The 23,080-nt window shown below is 35.4% G+C and overlaps 1 protein-coding gene across 1 annotated transcript in view; it reads left to right on the plus strand.

Annotated features, from left to right (window-relative positions):
- The window catches only part of LOC115216369 (eukaryotic translation initiation factor 5B), a 71,319-nt gene that overhangs the window by 7,633 nt on the left and 40,606 nt on the right, over positions 1 to 23,080 (plus strand). Inside the window, exons 2-7 of the mRNA XM_029785635.2 lie at positions 9,693 to 9,777; positions 12,160 to 12,300; positions 14,902 to 15,393; positions 15,882 to 15,969; positions 20,940 to 21,067; positions 22,512 to 22,628. Coding sequence (XP_029641495.1) covers positions 9,693 to 9,777; positions 12,160 to 12,300; positions 14,902 to 15,393; positions 15,882 to 15,969; positions 20,940 to 21,067; positions 22,512 to 22,628 — 1,051 coding nt within the window. The remainder of the gene's footprint in view (positions 1 to 9,692; positions 9,778 to 12,159; positions 12,301 to 14,901; positions 15,394 to 15,881; positions 15,970 to 20,939; positions 21,068 to 22,511; positions 22,629 to 23,080) is intronic.

Below are 23,080 nucleotides of genomic sequence, written 5' to 3' on the forward strand. Positions count from 1 at the left end.
TCATCCTTTCGGGCTCGATAAATTAAGTACCAGTTACGCACTGGGGTCGATGTAATCGACTTAATACCTATGTCCCTGTTTGTCTCTTCTATGTTTAGCCCCTTGTGGGTAGTAAAGAAATAAGTATTTCGTCCATCTTTATGTTTAAATTCCACTGAGATTGACTTTGCCTTTCATCTTTTGGGGTAGTTGAAGTAAGTACCAGCTGAGTATTGGAGGCAGTGTCATCAACTTATCCCCTCACCCCAGAATTGCTGGTCTGAATTTCAAACCGATATTCAAATGGCTTCCAGTCCTCCATGTCAGCTAACTTTTTCTTAATTACTACTTTAACCCTTTAGTGTTCACATTATTCTACCAAAATTAATCCTTTCTTATCTACATTGTTTTGAACTAATCATGCATTATCTTGTAGCTATGAGATTTTGATGAGGTAGCTGTTAATTTTTAAAACGATATTGTAGGGTTGGTGTTAGAGACCAGATCTGGCCAGTTTTACCATAAAACAGGCAGAATACTTTTGGCCGGATATGGCCGGTTTAAACACTAAAGGGTTAATCTTTATACTCTCCAGTTCTCTTGACTATTTACCAGTACATCAAGCTGTTCCTGAAAAGCAAAATGAGACAAAAACGAACTCATCAAATTTTGCCCAGTCACCTTTGTATGTACATTTACATACATGTGTGTGTATATGGGTCATCATCATCATCATTAAGCATTCACTTTTCCATGTTTGCGTGGGTCAGATGGAATTTATTAGGGTAGATTTTTTTTCTATGGCTGGCTGCCTTCCTATCACTAACCCTAACCTTTTTCCAAGTAAGGTATTATTTGCCATGGTCAGACATGTTCCACACAGAAGGCTGGAAATGAATGACATTGCTTATATGATGGTGGTGCTTGTTTGCAACCATCACATGATGTCAAGACAAGGGTGCAGAGAGACATACATACTCTTTTACTTGTTTCAGTCATTTGACTGCGGCCATGCTGGAGCACTGCCTTTTTAGTCTAGCAAATCGACCCCCGGACTTATTCTTTGTAAGCCTAGTACTTATTCTATCGGTCCCTTTTGCTGAACCGCTAAGTAACGGGGACGTAAACACACCAGCATCGGTTGTCAAGCAATGTTGGGGGGAACAAACACACTCACACACATATATACATATATATATATATATATACAACGGGCTTCTTTCAGTTTCCGTCTACCAAATCCACTCACAAGGCTTTGGTCGGCCCAAGGCTATAGTAGAAGACACTTGCCCAAGGTGCCACGCAGTGGCACTGAACCCGGAACCGTGTGGTTGGTAAGCAAGCTTCTTACCACCCAGCCAGTCCTGCGCCTACACATACAAGTACATACATCCATACACACATGTGATCTTTTCCCAGTATATCTCTTTCAAATCTGCTCACAAGTCTTTAGTTGGACTGGTGCTATAGTAGACACTTGTCCAAAGTGCCACACGGTTGGGCTGAGTTTGAAGCCACATGTCACTGTATGTTATGTGTTCATGATAAATGACAGTATAGATTTCATTTGCATGGAGAAAATGAGTGAGAGTGGCATATAGGAATAAAAAAAAGGGAGAGTGTGATTAGTATTTTGAATGTGCAATGGGATAATGGCAACTAGTTGTTGAAGGTGGGTGTCGAAGTAGGTGGGAATATGTTCTGTACAGCAGTTACAGGTAGAGATGGGGTGGCTGGGGTTGTCAGGTTTATGAATTTGAAGAGGAATTATGTGGTAGAGTCACCGGATTACATTGATGAGGTTAGAGGCTGTAGTAGGTAGGAAGGAGGAAGGAACTTATTGGAAGATAACAAATGAGACACTTCAGTAGTAGGGGTAACATCAAAATGAAGGACAATCCTTCAGTTCTGTATAGGTCAGCATGGCTTGATGATCATAATGTCATAAGGAACGGAGAGCAAAGAGCAGCATGGGAAATGTTAATGCATGATGTTAGTGCATTCACAATGGTCTGCTATTGCAACAGGCATTGATAAACAAGTCTGATGGCTGAACTCCTTTTCTCTCTATTTCCACCTCTTCATTGTTTACTATGTATCCTTAGAACTTTTCATTGCTGTGTGGTAAGTAGCTTGTTTACCAACCACATGGTTCCGGGTTCAGTCCCACTGCATGGCACCTTGGGCAAGTGTCTTCTACTATAGCCTCGGGCCGAACAAAGCCTTGTGAGTGGATTTGGTAGACGGAAACTGAAAGAAGCCCGTCGTATATATGTATATATATATGTATGTGTGTGTGTTTGTCCCCCTAGCATTGCTTGACAACTGATGCTGGTGTGTTTACGTCCCCGTAACTTTGTGGTTCGGCAAAACAGACCGATAGAATAAGTACTGGGCTTACAAAAGAATAAGTCCTGGGGTCGAGTTGCTCAATTAAAGGCAGTGCTCCAGCATGGCCGAAGTCAAATGACTGAAACAAATAAAAGAGTAAAAGAGAGAGCCTCAGTTTCTTCTCTCTCTTTCACTCACAGACACACCCACACACACTCTATCTCTCAGCTGCCTCTATTCAGACTTTTTTTCATTAAAAATAAGTGATTACAAAAGTTTTTTCTTCGAGATACTTTGAGAATATTTGTGAAGATTTATACATTATATCTACTTATCAAAATTACAAAGAATATCTTTTTTATTTAGTGTTTCATTCAGTCATATACAAATATGTAAACCATGGATCTTTGATGACAGTCTTGAGTTATTTTCTCAGCTTGCAGTAACTTTGTATTTATTGTTAGATAAGGTTTTGATTTTTGTTTAATATATTGATTACTATACAATAATACGCTATACATATTGTGCCATTTGTGTCCACGTCATAGTTTTTCAATTCAACTTACACTAGCAGAAAATCTACTTGGAGTGTGTTGTTTCTAATTAGTATTAAAGAATAAGAAAAGGATGCATAAAAGTGTGCAACCGGAGAAAGGGTGAGAAAACAGGCAAGAAAGTAAAAAGAAGAGAGAAAAGGTGAGAGTGGACAGAAATGAAAACAGTAAAGAGGTCATGGAAGATTACAAGTAATGCAGATAACTAAAAGGATATCCAAAAGTAATCTGGGATAATCCCAGATCAGTAATTCAATATAGAGTTCAAAATTGGAGTTCTAAGGTCAAATTAGTGGAAAACATCGAGCATCTGGTGTCGATACAATGAACAATATGGTAAATGGGAGAAAAAGTTTCACAAATATGTTAATAGCTTTTCACACTTTAAAAGAGAAAAAGTGTCTTAATATTTCAAACATCAGTCCTTCATCATAAGAAAGAGAAATTGTCTGAAGAAAAAAAACAAAGGGTTGGAAGTCATCTGGGAATGCTGTTCTATGGTAGAGAAGTTAAGAGAGAAGAAAGTTCAGGTGTATAGGTGTTAGTATAAGAGTGTATCTGTCTGTAATTGAGCATTGGTGTATGTATTAATGTCATGTATGTGTTTAGAGTGAAGGCGCGTGACTCAGTGGTTAGAGCGTCGAGCTTACGATCGTGAGGTTGTGAGTTCGAATCCTGGACCGGGCTGCGTGTTGTGTTCTTGAGCAAGACACTTTATTTCACGTTGCTCCAGTTCACTCAGCTGTAGAAATGAGTTGCAACATCACATGTGCCAAGCCACATCGGCCTTTGCCTTTCCCTTGGATAACACTGGTATGCATGGGCGACTGCTGGTCTTCAATAAACATCATTGCCCAGACTTGTGTCTGGGAGGGTAACTTTCTGGGTGCAATCCCATGGTCAGTCATGACCGAAGGGGATCTCAGCATGTGTTTAGAGGTGTGAAAGTATATTAGGGATGTGGAGTAGTGATATGTATGTAAATCATTAGGTGGGTGGTATGGAAGCATGTTTGAAACTATAAAAAGCAAAAAAATGCATGTATTTTGTGGAGAGTGAGTCAAGAAACAGGCAAAAATTAAGCAATACAAACAAAAGCTTTCTCTCTACTAACAAAACACTATAACAACTCTGAATACACAAGCGCCCTACATTTACACAGCTCCAGCATTGAACCCCATACGTTAGACCACAACCATAACACAACCTATCCTACTAACACTATCCAGAATATTACCACAACTTCCACAGATAGAATAATTAACAATAACAATAGCAATAATAATACTAATAACTTAGACCTTTCTGCCCCATCTCTAACCTCTCCACTGGCAGTATTACCTCCTCCATTCCTGAAAATAATCCCCAAAAATACTCCCACTTGTAACTGCCATCCTGAATCCATCTGTCCTCTACAAACCCACTGTAGAAGATCTAATGTAATTTATAAATGCACCGTCCTCAACACATTAAACAATTCTACAACTATATATATAGAGTCAACCATAAATTTTAAACAGCAATATCCCGCTCATCTCAATTCTTTTAGACACGAGAAACACAGTAAATCTACAACACTTGCCAGTCACTACATCATCTCAAAAATAGAAATATTCCTTACACTTTGTCATGGTCCATAATAGATTCAGGGCTCCCATACCAAGATCAATGCTTAGCCTGTAAGCAATGCCTACAAGAGGCATTCCACATATTAAAACACAATTCCTCGACACTACTAAATATATGTAATGAAGCCCTAAGTACATGCAACCACCGCTTTTTCATACCTTCAAATTTTACCACAAATCTAAATGTAACCTAAATAACCACACAGCATATATCCATAACATCTTTTAGGTAATCCCCAACAACCTTACTTCACTTACCCTTATCTCTATCTTGATTTTTTAATCTTTAATTTTTTAACTCCCCTATCTGGCTTTAAGGATCTCTACCATTTAATACTACATATATGAACATGCAATAATAATGGGTGTGTGTAAGTGTATGTTGCTATACATTTGTGTATGCGTGTTATATATATATATATATATATATATATATATATATATATATATATATATATATATATATATATATATATTATATATATATATATGTGCATGTGCATGTATGCATATGTTTATACAAATATATATGTGTGTATGTGTCTATATGTATATGCCTATGTGTATATATATATGTACTTGTGTGTGTATATGTATGTATGCATATGTGCACATGTATATGTACATGTGTGTGTGTGTCATATCTTCTTTCCTCCTCTCTGATTCCTAAGTATCACACTAACCTATACAATTGCATATTCTATTTATAGAAATTACACATCCTTGTACTCTCCCATGCACTTTAAATTTTACTACTAAAACCCCACCCATACCTTTTCTCTACCCATCCCTTATTGCAGCTCTATCACATCACCCCTGCTCAGATATCTCACACTTATTCACTCCTTACCTTCTCATCTCTTCCTATCCCTCTCCCAACCTCCCCTCACATTATCTTGACCACCAACTAACACTCCTTTTCTCACTTCTTTTACCCTTTCTTCACTTTTCACTTTCTCTTTTCTTCCTCTTATTTTTTCTTCCTGTTTTCATTTTGACCTTTCTCTTTATTCTAATCATACACATCTCTTCCCCCTACCTATCCACAAATGTTACCAATACATTCTCAAATTTTCATTCACACCACAAGACCCTTTCAAATGAACAACACAGGATCCATGGCTCCATGTTTTGAAATGACGGAACATGAACTACTATTGCAGCTTACATAACATGTATAGGAAACCTTTTTACTGCTTCTATATACCACTTTCCTCAAGTAATGGAACTGGAACTACACTATCTTTATACACTTTCATTCTCTTATTTCCCTCTATATTCCTATCTCCTCCTTTTCCATAATAATTCCTTGTTTCAACTCAAGTATTTACCTCTATTTAACCATCTCACATTGTCTCTGATGAATGGATATCCAGAATATCCCAGAAACAGCTGTAAGACTATATATCATTTTCCTTATAAATGTCCTGAAAACTTCTCACAACCATGGCTTTTTTTAAAAATCTAATTTTGTCTAATATGTAATATAAATATATATATATATATATATATATATATATATATATATATATATAGGTGTAGAGCACCTATGAGATATATTTTCCTTATATACCTAATTATTTCTACAATTTGCTATATATGAGGTTTAGTACTATTTTTTCCATAGTCTTCATTGAACTGCTGACTTAACAGGACCTGCCACCTTCCCTTAACCATTAACCTGTTAGTCTCATATTTGCTTCCCTCTCACATGTTATAACTTTAAGTTGCTGTAGGACATAAACGACCCTTAACATCTATTCATTGACTTACTTCCCGTGCCTTTTTTCCTTCCTTTTCTTGTTTATTTATAAACAAATCCTTTGTAACGGTTTTAACTTGTAACCCCATTTCAAATTGTAATTGATCAAGGTATAGACCACTGCACTTAGATATAACCCACTGTGGATCATAGTGGGGTTTCTTGGTATTAATCCCTGTGAGTAAATATTTTCTTTAGCACCCTATGATAATTGTTTACTCTTACTTAAGTTTATTCCGTTAACATAGGTTTGATCTTTGATGATTATGTTAGTATCTTCTTTACAAAGAGTTTCTTGATAACTTCTTTTTTGCATGATTAGTTCAAAACAATGTGGATAATTAAGCATTAATTTTGGTAGAATAATGCGAACACTAAAGGGTTAAGAAATTCTTTCTGACCCATGCAAACATGGAAAAGTGGACATGGCAATGTCACTGGTGATGATGTATATTGTTTCAGAGCTACAAATTCTATATCTTCCTATATTTGTGTCTATGTAGATATCTGTACTAATAACTGTACTAATAATTTTCCTAATTGCACCCACCCATTAATAATCTGTAGTATTCCCTAGACCTTTTACAGCCCACTCTTTCATCTACACTCTTGTAGCCCTGATGGTAAATTTATTTACACTTAACATATTAGGCTTCTAGACTTGTCTAAGCTATGTTTTCTTTACTTTTCTTTCTTCCTTTTGTTTATATTGTATGCTCTTGTTTTTCACTCTGAGGAAAATCTGTTATAATTCAAATACGCTATCAAGATGAGGAATTTTATTCTTGCATTTATATATAGACTGTATTCTGGTAATCTTATTAGAAACGGCTGTAAAATTTTGTTTTGTCATGCTTTGTATTAATAATTAAGCCATAAATGTCCAATCAATGTGTTAGTTAATCTATGGTTTGCTCCATTTTCTAATTAGTTATATAATATATATATATATATATATATATATATGTGTGTGTGTGTATATATATATATATAATATATATACACACACATATGTGTATATATATATACACACACACACACACATATGTGTGTATATATAATATATATATATATATATATATATATATATATATACTGACAAATTGTCAGTACCCAGGTAGATAAAGCAGTTAAGGATATGAAGACCTGGAAGGCACATGACCCACCAGGAATCACCGCAGAGATCTTAAAAAAAATTGAGTGGTGTGTGTTATGGTCTTGTCACCCGCATCGTAAATCAAGTTTATGAAGAAGTCATACCCAATGACTGGTGTGGCAGCACCATAGTCAACTTCTACAAGGGTAAAGTTGATGCTTTAGATAGGAATAACTACAGGGATATCGAATTATTGGATCAGGTGATGAAAGTTACAGAGAGGATCATAGCCCAACAAATTAGCCTACATGAGATGCAGTTTGGTTTTGTACCAGGTAGAAGCACCACTGATGCTATATCTCTGGTAAGGCAACTGCAGGAGAAATATCGAGCCAAAGATAAACCTCTGTACTTGGCTTTTGTTGACTTGGACAAAGCATTTGACAAGGTCCCCCGGTCCTTTACCTGGTGGTCAGTGCAGAAACTAGAGATAGACGAGTGGTTCGTAAGGGCTGTACAAAACCTGTATAGGGATGCTGTCTGTAAGGTGAGGGTTGGCAACGAGTATAGTGAAGAATTCCAAGTAGAAGTAGGGGTTCACCAAGGACCAGTCCTCAGCCCTCTCTTATTCTTTATAGTCCTCAAGGTAATAACAGAGGAATTCAAGACAGGCTGCCCCTGGGAGCTCCTCTATGCTGATGACTTTGCTCTAATAGCAGAGTCACTGCCAGAACTAGAGACAAAGTTTAGAGTGTGGAAGCAAGATCTAGAACCAAAGGACCTTAGGGTTAACCAACCAAAAACCAATGTCTTAGTAAGTAGGAAGGCAGTCAAATCACAAACCCCTGCTCAATCTGTAGAAAAGGCATGAGTAGAAACTCCATTGATGTACTCTGTGTAAGCTATGGATACATAAAAGGTGCAGCAATATCAAAGGAAGGTTAATCGAGAGAATATTTTTTGTGCGTGGCAGATGCACAGGAGTAATAAACATAAGATGTACAGAAAACAGATTCCATCACATGCCAGGGGGATAAAACTAGAAGTAGTTAATAACTTCTGCTACCTAAATGACTAAGTCTGTAGTGGGGGTGGTTTCTCTGAGAGTGTAGCAGCTAGAATAAGAAAGGCCTGGGCAAAGTTCAGAGGCTCCTACCTCTGCTGGCAACTACGAGCCTCTTGTTCAGGGTGAAAGGTAGACTGTATGATGCTTGTGTGTGAACTGCCATGCTACATGGCAGTGAAACATGGGCCATGACTGCTAAGGATATGCATAGGCTTGAAAGAAACGAAGCTAGTATGATCCGCTGGATGTATAATGTCAGCGTGCATGCACGACAGTGTGTAAGTGCTCTGAGAGAAAAGTTGGGAATAAGAAGAATCAAATGTGGTGTGCAAGAGAGATGACTGCACTGGTATGGTCATGTGTTACATATGGATGAGGACAGCTGTGAGAGTAAGTGCCACACATATGCACAAAAATGTTTGTCTATACATATCTGTCTCATAGGTGCTAACATGGCTGTGTGCATGAGAATTTCTCTTCCCAACCACATGGTTCAAGTTTGGCTGCACTGCATAAGCATCTTAGGCATCTTTCCTAAAACCTTGTGAGTTGGATTTGGTAGATGGAAAATAAAAGCGGTCTGTTGTGTGTTTGTAAATATTTGTATGCATGGGTGTGTGTGTTTATGTGTGTCCTTGTTTTGATATCCTGCAATAGTTGTAAATGAGTTTTATCATCTTGCATGTAAGAAAAAAGATGTCCAGCCTTAGGTGATATATTATTTCTTGGAAACAAGTGACTGTTGGTGACAGGAAGAGCATTCAGCCAAAAAATTTTCCTTAACCCTTTAGCATTTAAACCAGCTGTATCTGGCCAAAAGTATTCTGCCTGTTTTATGTTCAAAATGGCCAGATCTGGTCTCTCACACCAGCCCTACAATATCGTTTTAAAAATTAACAGCTACCTCATAAAAATCTCAAAGCTACAAGATAATGCCTGATTAGTTCAAGGCAATGTGGATGAAAAAGCATTAATTTTGGTAGAATAATGCGAACACTAAAGGGTTAAGAAATTCTTTCTGACCCATGCAAACATGGAAAAGTGGACATGGCAATGTCACTGGTGATGATGTATATTGTTTCAGAGCTACAAATTCTATATCTTCCTATATTTGTGTCTATGTAGATATCTGTACTCTTTTACTTGACTTTATTTTGTATTAGTATCTTTAGTGTAAAAGGTCTTCATTTTTGAATCCAGTTTAGCATATCATATTTTTTATTACTCTGAGAGAGAGTTTGTCATGATATTAATTGGTTCATTTTCTTTATTTTAGTGAAGATGATGTGACTTCCGATTTGGCCTCTATGACTTTATCAAATGATAATGGCATTGATGCTCCTAATGCAAAATCAGAAAAGGTGAGTATAGAATGGTTTATGAGCTGCTTTCTTTTTAAAATGTATTTTTGTTTGATTTTTAATTCTGTATACATTTATTGTTTACATGGATCATTAATCAGTGATTTAAACATCTCTTTGTGTGTGTATGTTTACATGGAACAATTATTCTTGTGTTTGTCCATTTCTGTAGGTATGTTCCAAAACAAAACAATGAAAATACATACTACATATGTGTATTTTGCATTCAACCTCCACTTAAAACGTATATGCCCAATATATTTGGGCATAAATCTCGTTATTAGGGAGGGGGAATCAGAAATAAGGACCAACAAAATTGGGGAGTGGGGTGAGAAAATATTATAACCTGAGAAAGTAAGTGAATTTACATGCGTGTCTGTAAATTCACAAGTCAGTTTGCTCGACAGCATTTTTTTCAATCATTATAGTGAAAGTAGGTTTACAGTCTTGTAGCCACACCAGATACTAGTTAAATCTTGGTTACATTCCTCCGACTACATGGAGAAACTCCATGTGTTTGGATTCTTTTATTTTGAAATAACAAATAGCATTCATCTTAGAGATCTGTATGCAAAACAAAAATAACCAGGTTTTCTGTATGTTATCTTTATATATAAAAGTCAAGTTGTGTGTCTGTCTCCTACGATTTAGATTCCTAACTACTCCCTCATTTTGCAGTGCAGTTTAACCAAAACCGGGTATCTTATAGTCGTGATTCATATCAAGGCCCTTCTGGGTATTAGCGCACGTCTACGATGAGTCTACGATTTAAAAAAAATTTACCATCATTTTTTTCCATTTTAATGCATTTTTTCGCTATTATATAAGGGAAGTAACTCTCTAAAAATGTCTACGATGAGTCAACGATTAAAAAAAAAATTTACCATCATTTTTTTCCCATTTTTAATGCATTTTTTTGCTATGTTTTGGCTATAACTCTCTAAAAATGCTTATATAGTTATTTCCCTTACAAACCCAAGCAACGCCGGGCGATGCTGCTAGTTTGTTCATAATGAAACAACTCTTTTTTTTATTTATCAACACATTGATGTAAGTTTTGGAGCATGATTTAACAATTGTCTCAAAGCAAATATAATTACTGGTAAATACAGTTAAATTCAGCAGAATATAAAATTCTTAAAATTTTGCTTAAACATCAGCACAGGAAATAAGTTAGCTAATTAATATTCAATGAGTATACAACAAAATTTTGATAGAGAAGGATTATGCAAACAAGGTAAATTTGAAAAATATAAATCAAAATTCATGTACGCACACACACAATATTCCTAAAAGTGCTTTATTTCAAGTATGCGGGAAACCTTCAAAAGAAATTTCTTCTATCCTCTTTATTTATGTTCTGCATAACGATTCGTTTTCGCAGTAACTGGTTCAAAGGAAAAAGTAAAATAGTTTTGTTTCCTTACAAAGACTGTGACTAGGTATCTCCTAAGTCAGGTACAAATTCTTTTTTCTTTTTCTTATGTAACTATTAGAATTTTTTGTCAAAATCATTTCACTTTTGGAAAAAGAAATATCCAATTCATAATCACATTTTTATGTTTGTAGTATATTTTCTTAGTTTCCTATGTTTTCTTTCAAAAACATTTTGAATTCAAACTTGCTGCTTGTTTTCGATGATAGTGTCACTAAAATCTGCTTATATTGTTTTTGTTAACCCTTTTGTTACTATATTTCTGACTAAAATACACCCCTCATGAGTTTCAATTAAATTCTAAAATATTCATTTAGACTAGTTTTATATGACAAAAAATTTTGAAGAATAAGGAAAACAATTTGGGTGCAGGTTGAAATTAGAAAAACATTCATCCAATATATATATATATATATATATATATGTTTGTGTGTCTGTGTTTGTCCCTCCAATATCGCTTGACAACCGATGCTGGTGTATATATGTCCCCATAACTTTGTTGTTCGGCAAAAGAGACCAATAGAATAAGTACTAGGCTTACAAAGAATAAGTCCTGGGGTTGATTTGCTCAACTAAAGGCGGTGCTCCAGCATGGCCACAGTCAAATGACTGAAACAAGTAAGAGTATAATTTAAAAGATTAAAACAATTTTTTATTCATACAGTTTGAATTTTGATTAAATAAAAAGAATCAATTAACATTAATTTTAAGTGTATTGTTGCCTTCAAATTAAGTGTCGCTACTGTTTGGAACACCCTTGAAATGTATAACATGTTTAAGCAGGTTGTATATCTAGGCAAAAATTTTATCAATTATAGCAGCATGATAATCACTTTTTATGTTAGAAAAACTGTAAAAATGAGGAAATCTCATAAAATGTTTCAACAAAAATTGCTTGAATACTTGCATAATGTTTGTAATTAAATTTTTATTTTTGATCTTTCTAGAAATCCAAGAAAGTTATTGCGGAAGAATCTTCTGATTCTGACAAAGAAGATGACCAAGTACACTCAAAGAAAGAAAAGAAAAAAAAGAGTAAAGCTGTTGCGTCTTTTAATCTGTTGAATATGTTAGATGACGACGACTCAGTAAGTTTAATTTGAATTTACTTGCAAACTGCTCGTTCTCAGTAATTATTTTACATGAGTGCTTCATTATCTTTCTTTAAAAACTAGTTGTACCTGTCACTATGCTGTCAGGTAACGATCTGGTCAAGATGAAATAGATCCAGCAGAAGCCTACTACAATTACCTAATTAATAAACTCAACAACATCCTGTCATTTTAGTGAAAGTCTATCTTTGACCCTTTCGTTACCAACCCAGCTGAAACTGGCTCTGAATACAAATGTCTTGTTTTCATAAGTTCTGACTTAAAATCTTCCACCAAACCTTAGTCACAATTTATGTCCCTAACATTAGCTGAATGATAACTAAGTTATTTTACTAAATTTCTTTATTATATTTAAAGTAATTGAAAGAAACACAGAGCATCTCAAAATTAATACAATAACGAAAGGGTTAAAGTGTGTTGTGTTGCTTTTATTTGAAAGTCATACAGAAACACACACAAACAATGGAAAAGGTAACTATTATATATATCATCATCATCATCATCATCATCGTTTAACGTCCGCTTTCCATGCTAGCATGGGTTGGACGGTTCAACTGGGGTCTGGGGAGCCTGAAGGCTGCACCAGGCCAGTAAGATCTGGCAGTGTTTCTACAGCTGGATGCCCTTCCTAACGCCAACCACTCCGAGAGTGTAGTGGGTGATTTTATGTGCCACCGACACAGGTGCCAGACGAGGCTGGCAGACGGCCACGCTCGGATGGTGTTTTTTATGTGCCACCAACACAGGTGCCAGACGAGGCTGGCGGACGGCCTGTATTATATATATATATATATATATATATATATATATATATATATATAATATATATATATATATATAATAATAATATGTGTGTGTGTGTGTGTACCACATATACATACCACAAGCGTTGAAGTCAGTATCCTAAAGGCTCAGCGCTTGGATAGCCTGACCATGTGACCACACAGATAAATCCAGAATGCCATGACTGATATTCTAAAGTGACCTGGAGAGGGTAGTAATGCTTGAGATGACCCAAGGCAGTCTAAAGACAACCTCAAGTACAATCTGTAGTGAGCTGATCTCTAGCACCACAATTTCAAGTGTACTGTGGCTGACTTTGGCCCAAGAAGTGATATTATCCAAAGATGTTGACCATGCAACACAATTCTTTTTTCTCAGACTTGAGTGACTACCAGTGAATGAAGAAAGAGATATATATCATCATCATCGTTGTATAACATCTGCTCTCCATGCTAGCATGAGATTAACATTCATGACTTTTATGCAGTCTTTGGTCTTTCATTGGATCCTTCCATATTCAGCTCTTGGCACTTCTACACCCACTAGTCATCTTTCATACATATTACATGTTCATACCAGTATAATTGTTCAAGTTGATTTATGAAGATATTATTGATAAAAAATGTTTAAATTAATTTTGATAAGTATAAGTATTATAACTGATGCTGCTGCCATTTCTGCTAACTTTGTCTTTAATTTCTTAATCATTTTCATTATCATCATTGTTGTTTTTGCATCCATTTTATTCCATGCTAGTATGGATTTTGTAAGACTTATTGAGGCAGTATTCAACAGCCTAATGGCTTTACTGTCACAACCCATACCAGGTTTTCAAATAAGATAATGTATTTCATATGTTAATTCTTTCAAGCATGTATTGTTTCCAGAAGATAAATATGACATTGCCACCATCCAGATGGTGGTAAAAAAAATGTGCATTATGTATTTAAACATGTACATGTGTATGTGTGCATGCACACGTGCGCAGTACAGGCTTCTGTACTGTTCTCATCTACAAATTTCACTCACAAATCACTCGCAAGTGAAATCAAATCAAGCAAAATCAAAATCAAATTTGATGACTGGCGTCTGTGCTGGCAGGGTGCAAAGAGCACCATACGAGCGTGATCATTGACAGAGTGGCTAACCGGCTTCCGTGCCAGTGGCACTTAAAGGGCACCATTTGAGTGTGATCGTTACCAAAGTCGCCTTACTGGCACCTGTGCTGGTAGCATGTGTAAAAGGTTTCGAGTGAGTTCGTTGCCAGTACCGCCTGACTGGCCCCTGTGCCGTTGGCATGTAAAAAGCACCCACTACACTCTCGGGGTGGTTGGCGTTAGGAAGGGCATCCAGCCATAGAAACTCTCCCAAATCATGACTGGAGCCTGGTGCAACCATCTGGTTCGCCAGCCCTCAATCAAAATCGTCCAACCCATGCTAGCATGGAAAGCAGACGTTAAACGATGATGATGATGAAATCATTGATCAGCCCGAAGCCTTCAGTACAGTATTGCGTGGTGGAACCTAAAATGACATGATTATGAAGTGTTGTTGCCAGACACCCATGCTTTACTGTTCTTGCATTCCAAAATTAATGATAATTCTAAGTTAAGTTAGTTTCATTTTAAACTGCTTGCCTTCATAAAGCTAGTTACTTGTAATTTATAACATTTTCTTTTTATATGTTGTTTTTTTAGAGCAATTAAACTTTTTTCTGTTATAAATAGATGTCTGTTATAATCTTTCTTTACTAATTCTTATTTTATTCCTTTTGCTTGGAAATACTGTTTTTAGAACAGTGACAGAAAGGATTCGGATGATGAAACAAATGATATTGTTCTTGAAACTGTTACACAAAGTAAACAATCTAAAAAAGTAAAAGACAAAAAGAAGAAAAAAGGCAAATTAGAACAGGAGTATGATGATATTGATGCTATTTTAGCTGATATTGAAAAAGCATCTGAAAAAAAACAACCAAAAGGCAAAAAAGACAAAAAAAAATCTGCCAATACAGAAGCGAATGTTTCAGAAGTGAAAAAGGGCGAAGAAGGGAAAAAGGGCGAAGAAGGGAAAAAGGGTGAAGAAGTGAAAAAGGGCGAAGAAGTGAAAAAGGGCGAAGAAGTGAAAAAGAGCGAAGAAGTGAAAAAGAGCGAAGAAGTGAAAAAGAATGAAGAAGTGAAAAAGAGCGAAGAAGTGAAAGATGAACTCAATGAAGATTTAAAACTAAAAGCTGCTGCTCAGAAAAAGAAAGAGAAAAAGGAACGTGAAAAATTGAAAAAACAACAGGTATGTTTTCAGATTATTCTATTTCAAAATACAGAAATTGTGTGTTAATATTTGTAGAAATACTATTATATTTCTATTTGATTATTTACATTTAAAGTGTTCTTAAACATTTATTGGATATATTGAACCCAAAGATAAAATTTATTATAGATCTTTGAGGCTGAATGCTAACATAGTATATTGTACATGTCAAGAAAAAAAAATTTGAACTTGGACTTGCAGGAATTCAACTGGTAGTGTTTCAAAAATCCCATGTGGTTTTTGGAAGTTTCCAATATACAGATTAGGTAACAAATCCAGTCTCCAGTTTTGCTATAGATAGTTTTCTTAGTATTTTGTGTGTGACGTTATCTGATTCAAAATTTTAAATTAAAGATGCATTTTAAAATTTTGGAAGGGTGAAATTCAATTTTGAAAGAAAAATGTAACATAATTTGAAGAATACTTTTATTATAATTTCATTAATTTGAAAATAAATTTATATTCAGGACAAACAAAAGGATTCAGATACACAAGATAAAGAAAAGATAATTGAGACTCAGCCAAAAGTTGTTGAAACTTCTGCAGAACATCATGGTAAGTTTTGCAGTTATAATGTTAACTTTTTCTTTTTTTTTCCTAACCAGTTAAAAAAAAATGTTCTCTAATGTTTTGCAAATTTTAAAAACTTATTTGAGTTGTCAATTATAATTTGAGAAACTAGATGTGATGCAACACATGTAATATTACCTTTTTTGTGCCCCCTTCAAATTTGGGGTAAATATAAGACCCGACAAAGGAAGTGAGTTCATGGCCTGCAGGACGGCCTGGTGTGCTAACCTTGGATCGTAGAGTGACTTGCTGTTCTTGAGGATTCGAAGACCCGACAAATGAAGTGAGTTCATGCTTGCAGGACAGCCTGCTGCGCTGACCTTGGATCATAGAGTGACCCGCTGTTCTTGAGGAGACCTATTGAGTCAAGTTCGTCAACATCAAAAATTCAAATGGTAATTGTAGTTAAGATACCAGTGCTGGTGACACGTAAAAGCACCGTTCGAGCGTGGCAGTTACTAGCGTCGCCTGACTGGTGTCCGTGTTGGTGACGCGTAAAATCACCAACCGATCGTGGCCATTTGCCAGCCTGCGCTGGCTCCTAAAAAATACCCACTACACTCACAGAGTGGTTGGCGTTAGGAAGGGCATCAAGCTGTTGAAACACTGCCAAATCAGACTGGAGCCTGGTGCAGCCTCCATGGCTTACCAGACCCCAGTCGAACCGTCCAACCCATGCTAGCATGGAAAACGGACGTTAAATAATGATGATGTTTAAATTCTTTATTTGGTAAATAGATAGAAGTAGCCTGCATACCTCATGCACTTGCCTGATTCAATAGTTTCAGCAGTTGCTTCTTAAACTATTTATAATTTGTTCTTTGCTTACTGTGACTTGTGACTATTTAATTTTATGTTTATTGATTGAAGCTCTAAAACTATATCTGCGTAAGTTCCTTTCTCAAAATATTGATCAGTTACCTTTTTTTTTCCCATTTCTATTGAATTCTAATAACACAACAAATCTTGTTCTTTGGGGGACATAAAGTTATGGTTTGGTTACCAGTTTTAACTCCTAAATATATTCTCTGATTACATATTACTAGTTTATATCTTTAATACTGAATATTTTTTATGTGTGAAAGTAGCTATTTTCTTGTGTTATCTAAAATGTAGAGAATATTTAAATCTAGGAGTGTCTTTGGTTAAAGGTTACCAAAATGCTGGCAACTACCAGGATCTAACTAATCACTTCATGAGATATACACTATCCAACAATGTTAGAGCCCAGGTTTTTGTCCCCCCACCCTCTTCTACACGGTTCTGCCCCTTTTAAAAATTATGAGCCTCGGGTTTACTAATTGTGACTCTGAATTTAAAGGATTTTTTAGGTGTGTTGTAGGAAAAGTGAGGAGTTGATTCCAGTAAAAGAAGTGCTACATGGTGGAAACAAACTGTGGGTGCCTTTGTACCTAGATGAAATTCAAATATTTTAACCATAAATAGGCATTAAGAAGCTTTATAATTTAATTAAATTGTGCAATTTTCTTTTATTCCTGAGTTGAACCAGGCTTTAACCCTATCGTTACTAACCCGGCTGAAAAATTAATTTCATTTCACAAAATATATTATTTAAAAATTTACTTTCTTCTGGATTTTATGATCTGCCTGTTAGATGAATGACAAATTCTGCCTAAACGTTGGAATAAAATACATATTTAAAAAAATGAGAGAATAATGCATAGAAGTAGCTTTGAAGTAGTGTAGTTTCTTTATTTCTGTATTTTTGTTACACTTTTAAATAAGATATCAATGAGAGAGATCTAATTCTGTAAAACTTATCATTGGTGCTGTAGGAGAATGAGGTAAAAGTGGTTAAATTAAAGAGGAAATAATGACTGATATCATCTCATCTGTGTTATTTGCAAAAGCAATTTAGTATAGTTAATCTTTCTTAAAAGGTTTAAATGAATGAAAGCTAATTGTAAAGTCTGTTTCATGTTGGTACCATATAAAAAAACTTGGTTGCATTGGAAAGGGAGTAAGGCCTAAATTCATTTTCAATTTATCATGTTTCTATTATTTTAGAAAAAGTAGTTTAGCAGTCATGCTTCTATTATTTTAGAAAAAGTAGTTTAGTGGTCTTTCTGGAACTGTCTTAAATCAGTAATTTAATACTAAAAACTGCATAAAAGATGGTACAGTAGAGACAAAAAAGGCATCGAATTTGGGGATGATAACTGGGGCACTGAACTATAGTTATGCCTCTGTGTGTGTGTGTGTGTGCATGCGTGCGTACTCACATGCACACATAGTAGAAACCAAGCAAAGAAGTGATGATCTGTATTGACAAATTGCCAGGACTGAGAATAAACTGTTGAAAAGTGGAAGAAACAGGCAGACATGTTGAATATACTACTGCCACTCCCTTTATTTCCCCCAACCCCAATTTTTCTTTGAATTCTTTGTTTATGACAATGGCAATTAAGATTTTTGCCTGCTAACAGCTTTTCAAAATTACAAATACCTCCACCCTGCATTCTCAAGTTTTTTGTTAATTTTTAAAAAAAATTCTATATAATAAAAGATCATGATTCTGAATGGAAAACGTTTATTTCAATATTTAAGCTTTGTTAAAATTCCCTGTTCCCCCATCTCAACTTTCTATAATACCCACCTCCTCCCCACATCAATCTCAATGTTTTTGTCAAACAGTAAACAAACATTGAGGTTGTTGTCAAACAGCAGACAAAATAAGAATCAGACCTGAAAATTAATTTTGTGACACACACACACCATGATCATCATTATCACACCTACCATTACTCCCTGCATACCAGCGAGCATTGTTTGACTACAACTGCTGCCAATGATCTCGTGTGTACAACACGCTGCTGGGCATTGCTCATGGCTGTTTGACTGGTCCTTCACCATCCACACGAGTTGTTCATCTGCCATTATAGCATTAATTTTTGGTGAAGAACCTCTAAAATAAGTGGAGATCTTTAATATAAAATAAGTGGAGATCTTTAATATAAACTTCTTTTCTATGTATTTAACAGGCTGTAATGTTTACATTCTATGTATTTTGTTTTTATCTCCATGAGAATGATGGAAAATATTGTCCGTTAGAAGCCAGTCGGTGAATCATTATCAGTGTCAATGTTTATATGGAAAAAATCAGAGATGTAAAAAATCAGACATTAAAATTTCAGATAAGGGAACGATAAAAATTTTAAGTTAACTCTAAATTTCTTAAATCATGTTCACTAAAATAGTTGAGTTCAAATCCTAGAATTCCTCACCAAGCTCTAAATCATTATGGGAAGAACTATCATCACTCTCAGTCCCACAACAAGTTGTCTTCAGTGCCATCCATAGCATTAGTGATACCACATTTTTTTTTTTCAAGACATGACTTCAGCACCCATTTACACACTTGAGATATTGATTGGTGTTTCATCTTTTCACTTGGTGTCATGTCATGTCATGATTCCCCTCAGTCATCCATTTACTCCATTGCCCTCTCATATTACTCTTAAACGGTTTATTAATGCTAACATCCTGTGGCTGCTAGCTGCGTGTTTAGCATTTTGATGTTTTCAAACCCTCAAGCACTAAACTAATCCCATTGAAAGCAGTTTTGGGTTGTTTTTTTTTTTTTTGGCAAGAGTTAGATTACATGGAGCTCAGATCCTACACTTATCTCTACAGAGATGATGCATCATACTAAAGAATTTGAAGTAAGTTCTTTGCCCCTCAGATAGATGTTGATGATGAAGAACCATAACTTTATCATTCCACCACCATTCCCCTCCCCAAAGTAAACATCTTTTGTGATAAGAACATGCCCTATTATGATGTTACAATTCAAATTTATTTCTAACATATTTCTATTTGTTTGTAAGTGTATATAATATACTATGTATGTTTAGGAATGGTTATTTTTGTGCATAAACGGTTATATTGCCCCTGCCCCCTCCCAATATCTACCAGCGATCATTCTGAATTTATAACAAGAGGAAAAGTAACAGGAAGGAAAAATATTGCCTTACAGCAAGATTTTCAGGAACATACTATTTCCATAATACTGATTCTTCTCTTTCTCTCTTTATGGCATCTAGTTGCAGAAAATCTGTCATTGAGTTTCATATGACCGATGTAAGCATGGAAAATTAGATGCTAAATGTGCCAGTGGCACATAAAAAGCACCTTTTGAGCACTGAGCCTCACAGAGGCAATGACAAATGACTGAAACCTTTGGCAATATGCTGTGCTTGAGAAGGAAGATCCATCAAGCCGAGTGAAATCGTAGTCATGGCAGATACTGGTGGCACGTAAAAGCACCCATTACACTCTTGGAGTGGTTGGTGTTATGAAGGGCATCCAGCCATAAAAACCATGCCAAATCAGACTGAAATCTGGTGCAGCTTGTCAGCCCTGATCAAACTGTTCAACCTATGCTGGCATGGACAAATGATGACCACGACGACAACACAAGCCAAGTGGCAAAGTTGCAAGAGTATAGGAGGTAAATGCCTAGCTGTGTTTGTTCTGGTTCTGTGTCCTCTAATCTTAAATTACATCAAGGTCAACATTGCCTGTCACCTTTTCAGGATTGGTAAAATACCTGTTTAAATTTGTGGATTGGCTGAATTGTTAAGGCATTGGACAAAACGATTTGTAGTATTTGTTCCAGCTGCTCATGAGCATCGTAGGTAGCATGGAAAGTGAGGACCTGCTGCATTGGTAACTGCTGGTCTTGTGTAAATTTGTCCCATGGATGCACATTCCAGATGCAGTTATATGGTAAACCCTTACTGATGGAAGCCTTCTTAAATATGTATTTATATGCAAAAAAAAACAACACATTTGCAACTGGAATCTATTCGTTATAGAACCACCATGTATTTGCTTTTCAACAAGTTGTTTACATTAAGTATGATATTTAGTTGACTCTTTCAGTCTAAATTTGTTTTTGTTGCATAATTTTTTTCTTCTTTATTTTAATTTAGTTGATACAAAGCCTGAAGATAATGATGATACTTCTCGGGGAGGAAGTGCAGAACCTGAAACAAATAAGAAAAAGAAAAAGGTTAAAAAAGAAGAAGTTGTGGAAAAAACAAAAAAACCCAAAGGCCAGGTAAATTCTCTATAATTTATTTATGTAAGTATTGTTTCATATATTACCACTAAAATAATGTTTTAATTCCTCCACTTGTGTAACTGAGCTTACATTGAGTGCATTGGATGCAGGGTGATTTCTTAAGCTATTTTGGAGTAAAAAAAAGGTACATCTTATAGGCCATCAAATACGATGATTGTCTTCAGTGGATTGGAAATTAAGTAGAAAAATGTTCCATCAGAGCCTCCTCTGGGATTATGTATTTAGAAACAGATTAATACAATCAAGTCAGATTTCGAATCGATATGTTTTTCATGTGTATGATATCTGTCATTGGAATCTTGACTGAGTCTTTGTGTAGCACTGCTGTATTAGGTGTGGTTGGCTTTTGTTTATGACATTAGATTCACTGGTTGAAGCCAGCTCAGCTAATCCTAGACAAAGACCAACACAAATTATGATTCACTGTATGCAAAGATGGTGGTCTCTACTTCTGCAAAGATTATGATAGCACTGAAAGATCAAATGAGATAGTTGTCTTCAAGCAGATTGAAAAATAGTCATGTAACTAATTGTGATTGAAGAAGACAGTTAAGGAACCCTGAGAAATATATGTTTAATTCTTGGAGAAAATAGATTATATGTATGTGTGGACGCTACTTTTTGGAGCAAACTTGAAGAATATGCCATAAACTAAATTACAGAGAGAGATACAGATGGCTCATGGAGCTTTATCACAGTATGATCTTGCCCTCCTGTTTATGTTGTTTGCAGTTTTGGGTGAGCTTCTTATATAGGCTGCCATTGTTATTGCTGGAGCAGTTCTCTCCTATTCTGGTTTTGCTTGTTGGTTGCAAATTTTCATGTCTATCAGCAAAGGCATTGAGGTAGAAAAGTCGAAAACAAAGAGAAATAGAAATAAAGAAAAGAAAAAGAGTTGGGTTTAAACAGAGGAATATAGATTGAAAATGAGGTAAAAATTTAGTAGACTTAAGTTCATGTGAGTTAAAGCCAACTCACAATTACAAAAAGGGAAATTATGGGTGAAATCAAGATACATTAAAGGTATCTAGTTAGAAAGAAGCAATAGAAAATACTTTAGAGCATGTAAATTAAAGAAACCATAGTTTGAAAATACAGTAAGAATATTATTAATAAATTCTACATGTTTTAGTCAGGGTTAATGATTTATTTCGAAGTGCTTTACCAGTATTCTTGAAGTGCCATTAAGTCTTATATTTTCTAGTATTTTCTGAGAATTTAAAAAATTTATTTATTTGTTATAAAACTTACTGTCTTTTGTGAAGCTATGACAGTAAATACTATCTGAAATTCTTATCCAGTATTATTTTCCCATGAAAATTTTTTTGCGGTTATTCATGTAAATCAGTTAAAAAAACATTGGGAATACCTCATCAGGTTTGAAACATTTTGAACTTTTTTTTTTTTCTTTTTTTACCAGATTGCAAAAATAAAAGAAGCTTTGGAAAAAATGAAAGAAGAAGAAGAAAGGTTACGAAGGGAAGAAGAGGAAAAAGAAAGAATGCTTGCAGAAATGCAAAGAAAGAAAGAAGAACAAGTATGTAAACAATTATTTTACATCTTTTAACATATTCTTCTTGTAAATGTGTAATAAAACTTATTTTAAAATATAGCACATTTTCATTGTTTCATTTTCTCCCTCAGTTAAAAGCATTTTTCTGTGAAGGGCCTTAAAGTTAACTTAGCAAAGGTGTAGGCAGGAATTCCATTTGGTGTACCCAGTGCAAGCTAAGGCTACACTAGAGGTGCAGTGGAATAATGGGAAGGTTATCAGAAAAGGTACTGTTTGTATGTGGAAAATGTACTGGAGCCATAAAACTACAGATGCCCAGGAAATTGATTTTGTCAGATGGCTCAGAGGTAGTGGATAATTCCTGCTACCGAGGGAACCTAATTAGCAGTGGAGGAGGATGCCTGGAAAGTCTAAGAATAGGATGGAGAACATTCCGAGAATGTTAACCTCCATTGGCAACCAAAGGTCTCTCTCGG

Source organism: Octopus sinensis, linkage group LG10 (genome assembly GCF_006345805.1).
Source record: "Octopus sinensis linkage group LG10, ASM634580v1, whole genome shotgun sequence".
NCBI lineage: Eukaryota > Metazoa > Mollusca > Cephalopoda > Octopoda > Octopodidae > Octopus > Octopus sinensis.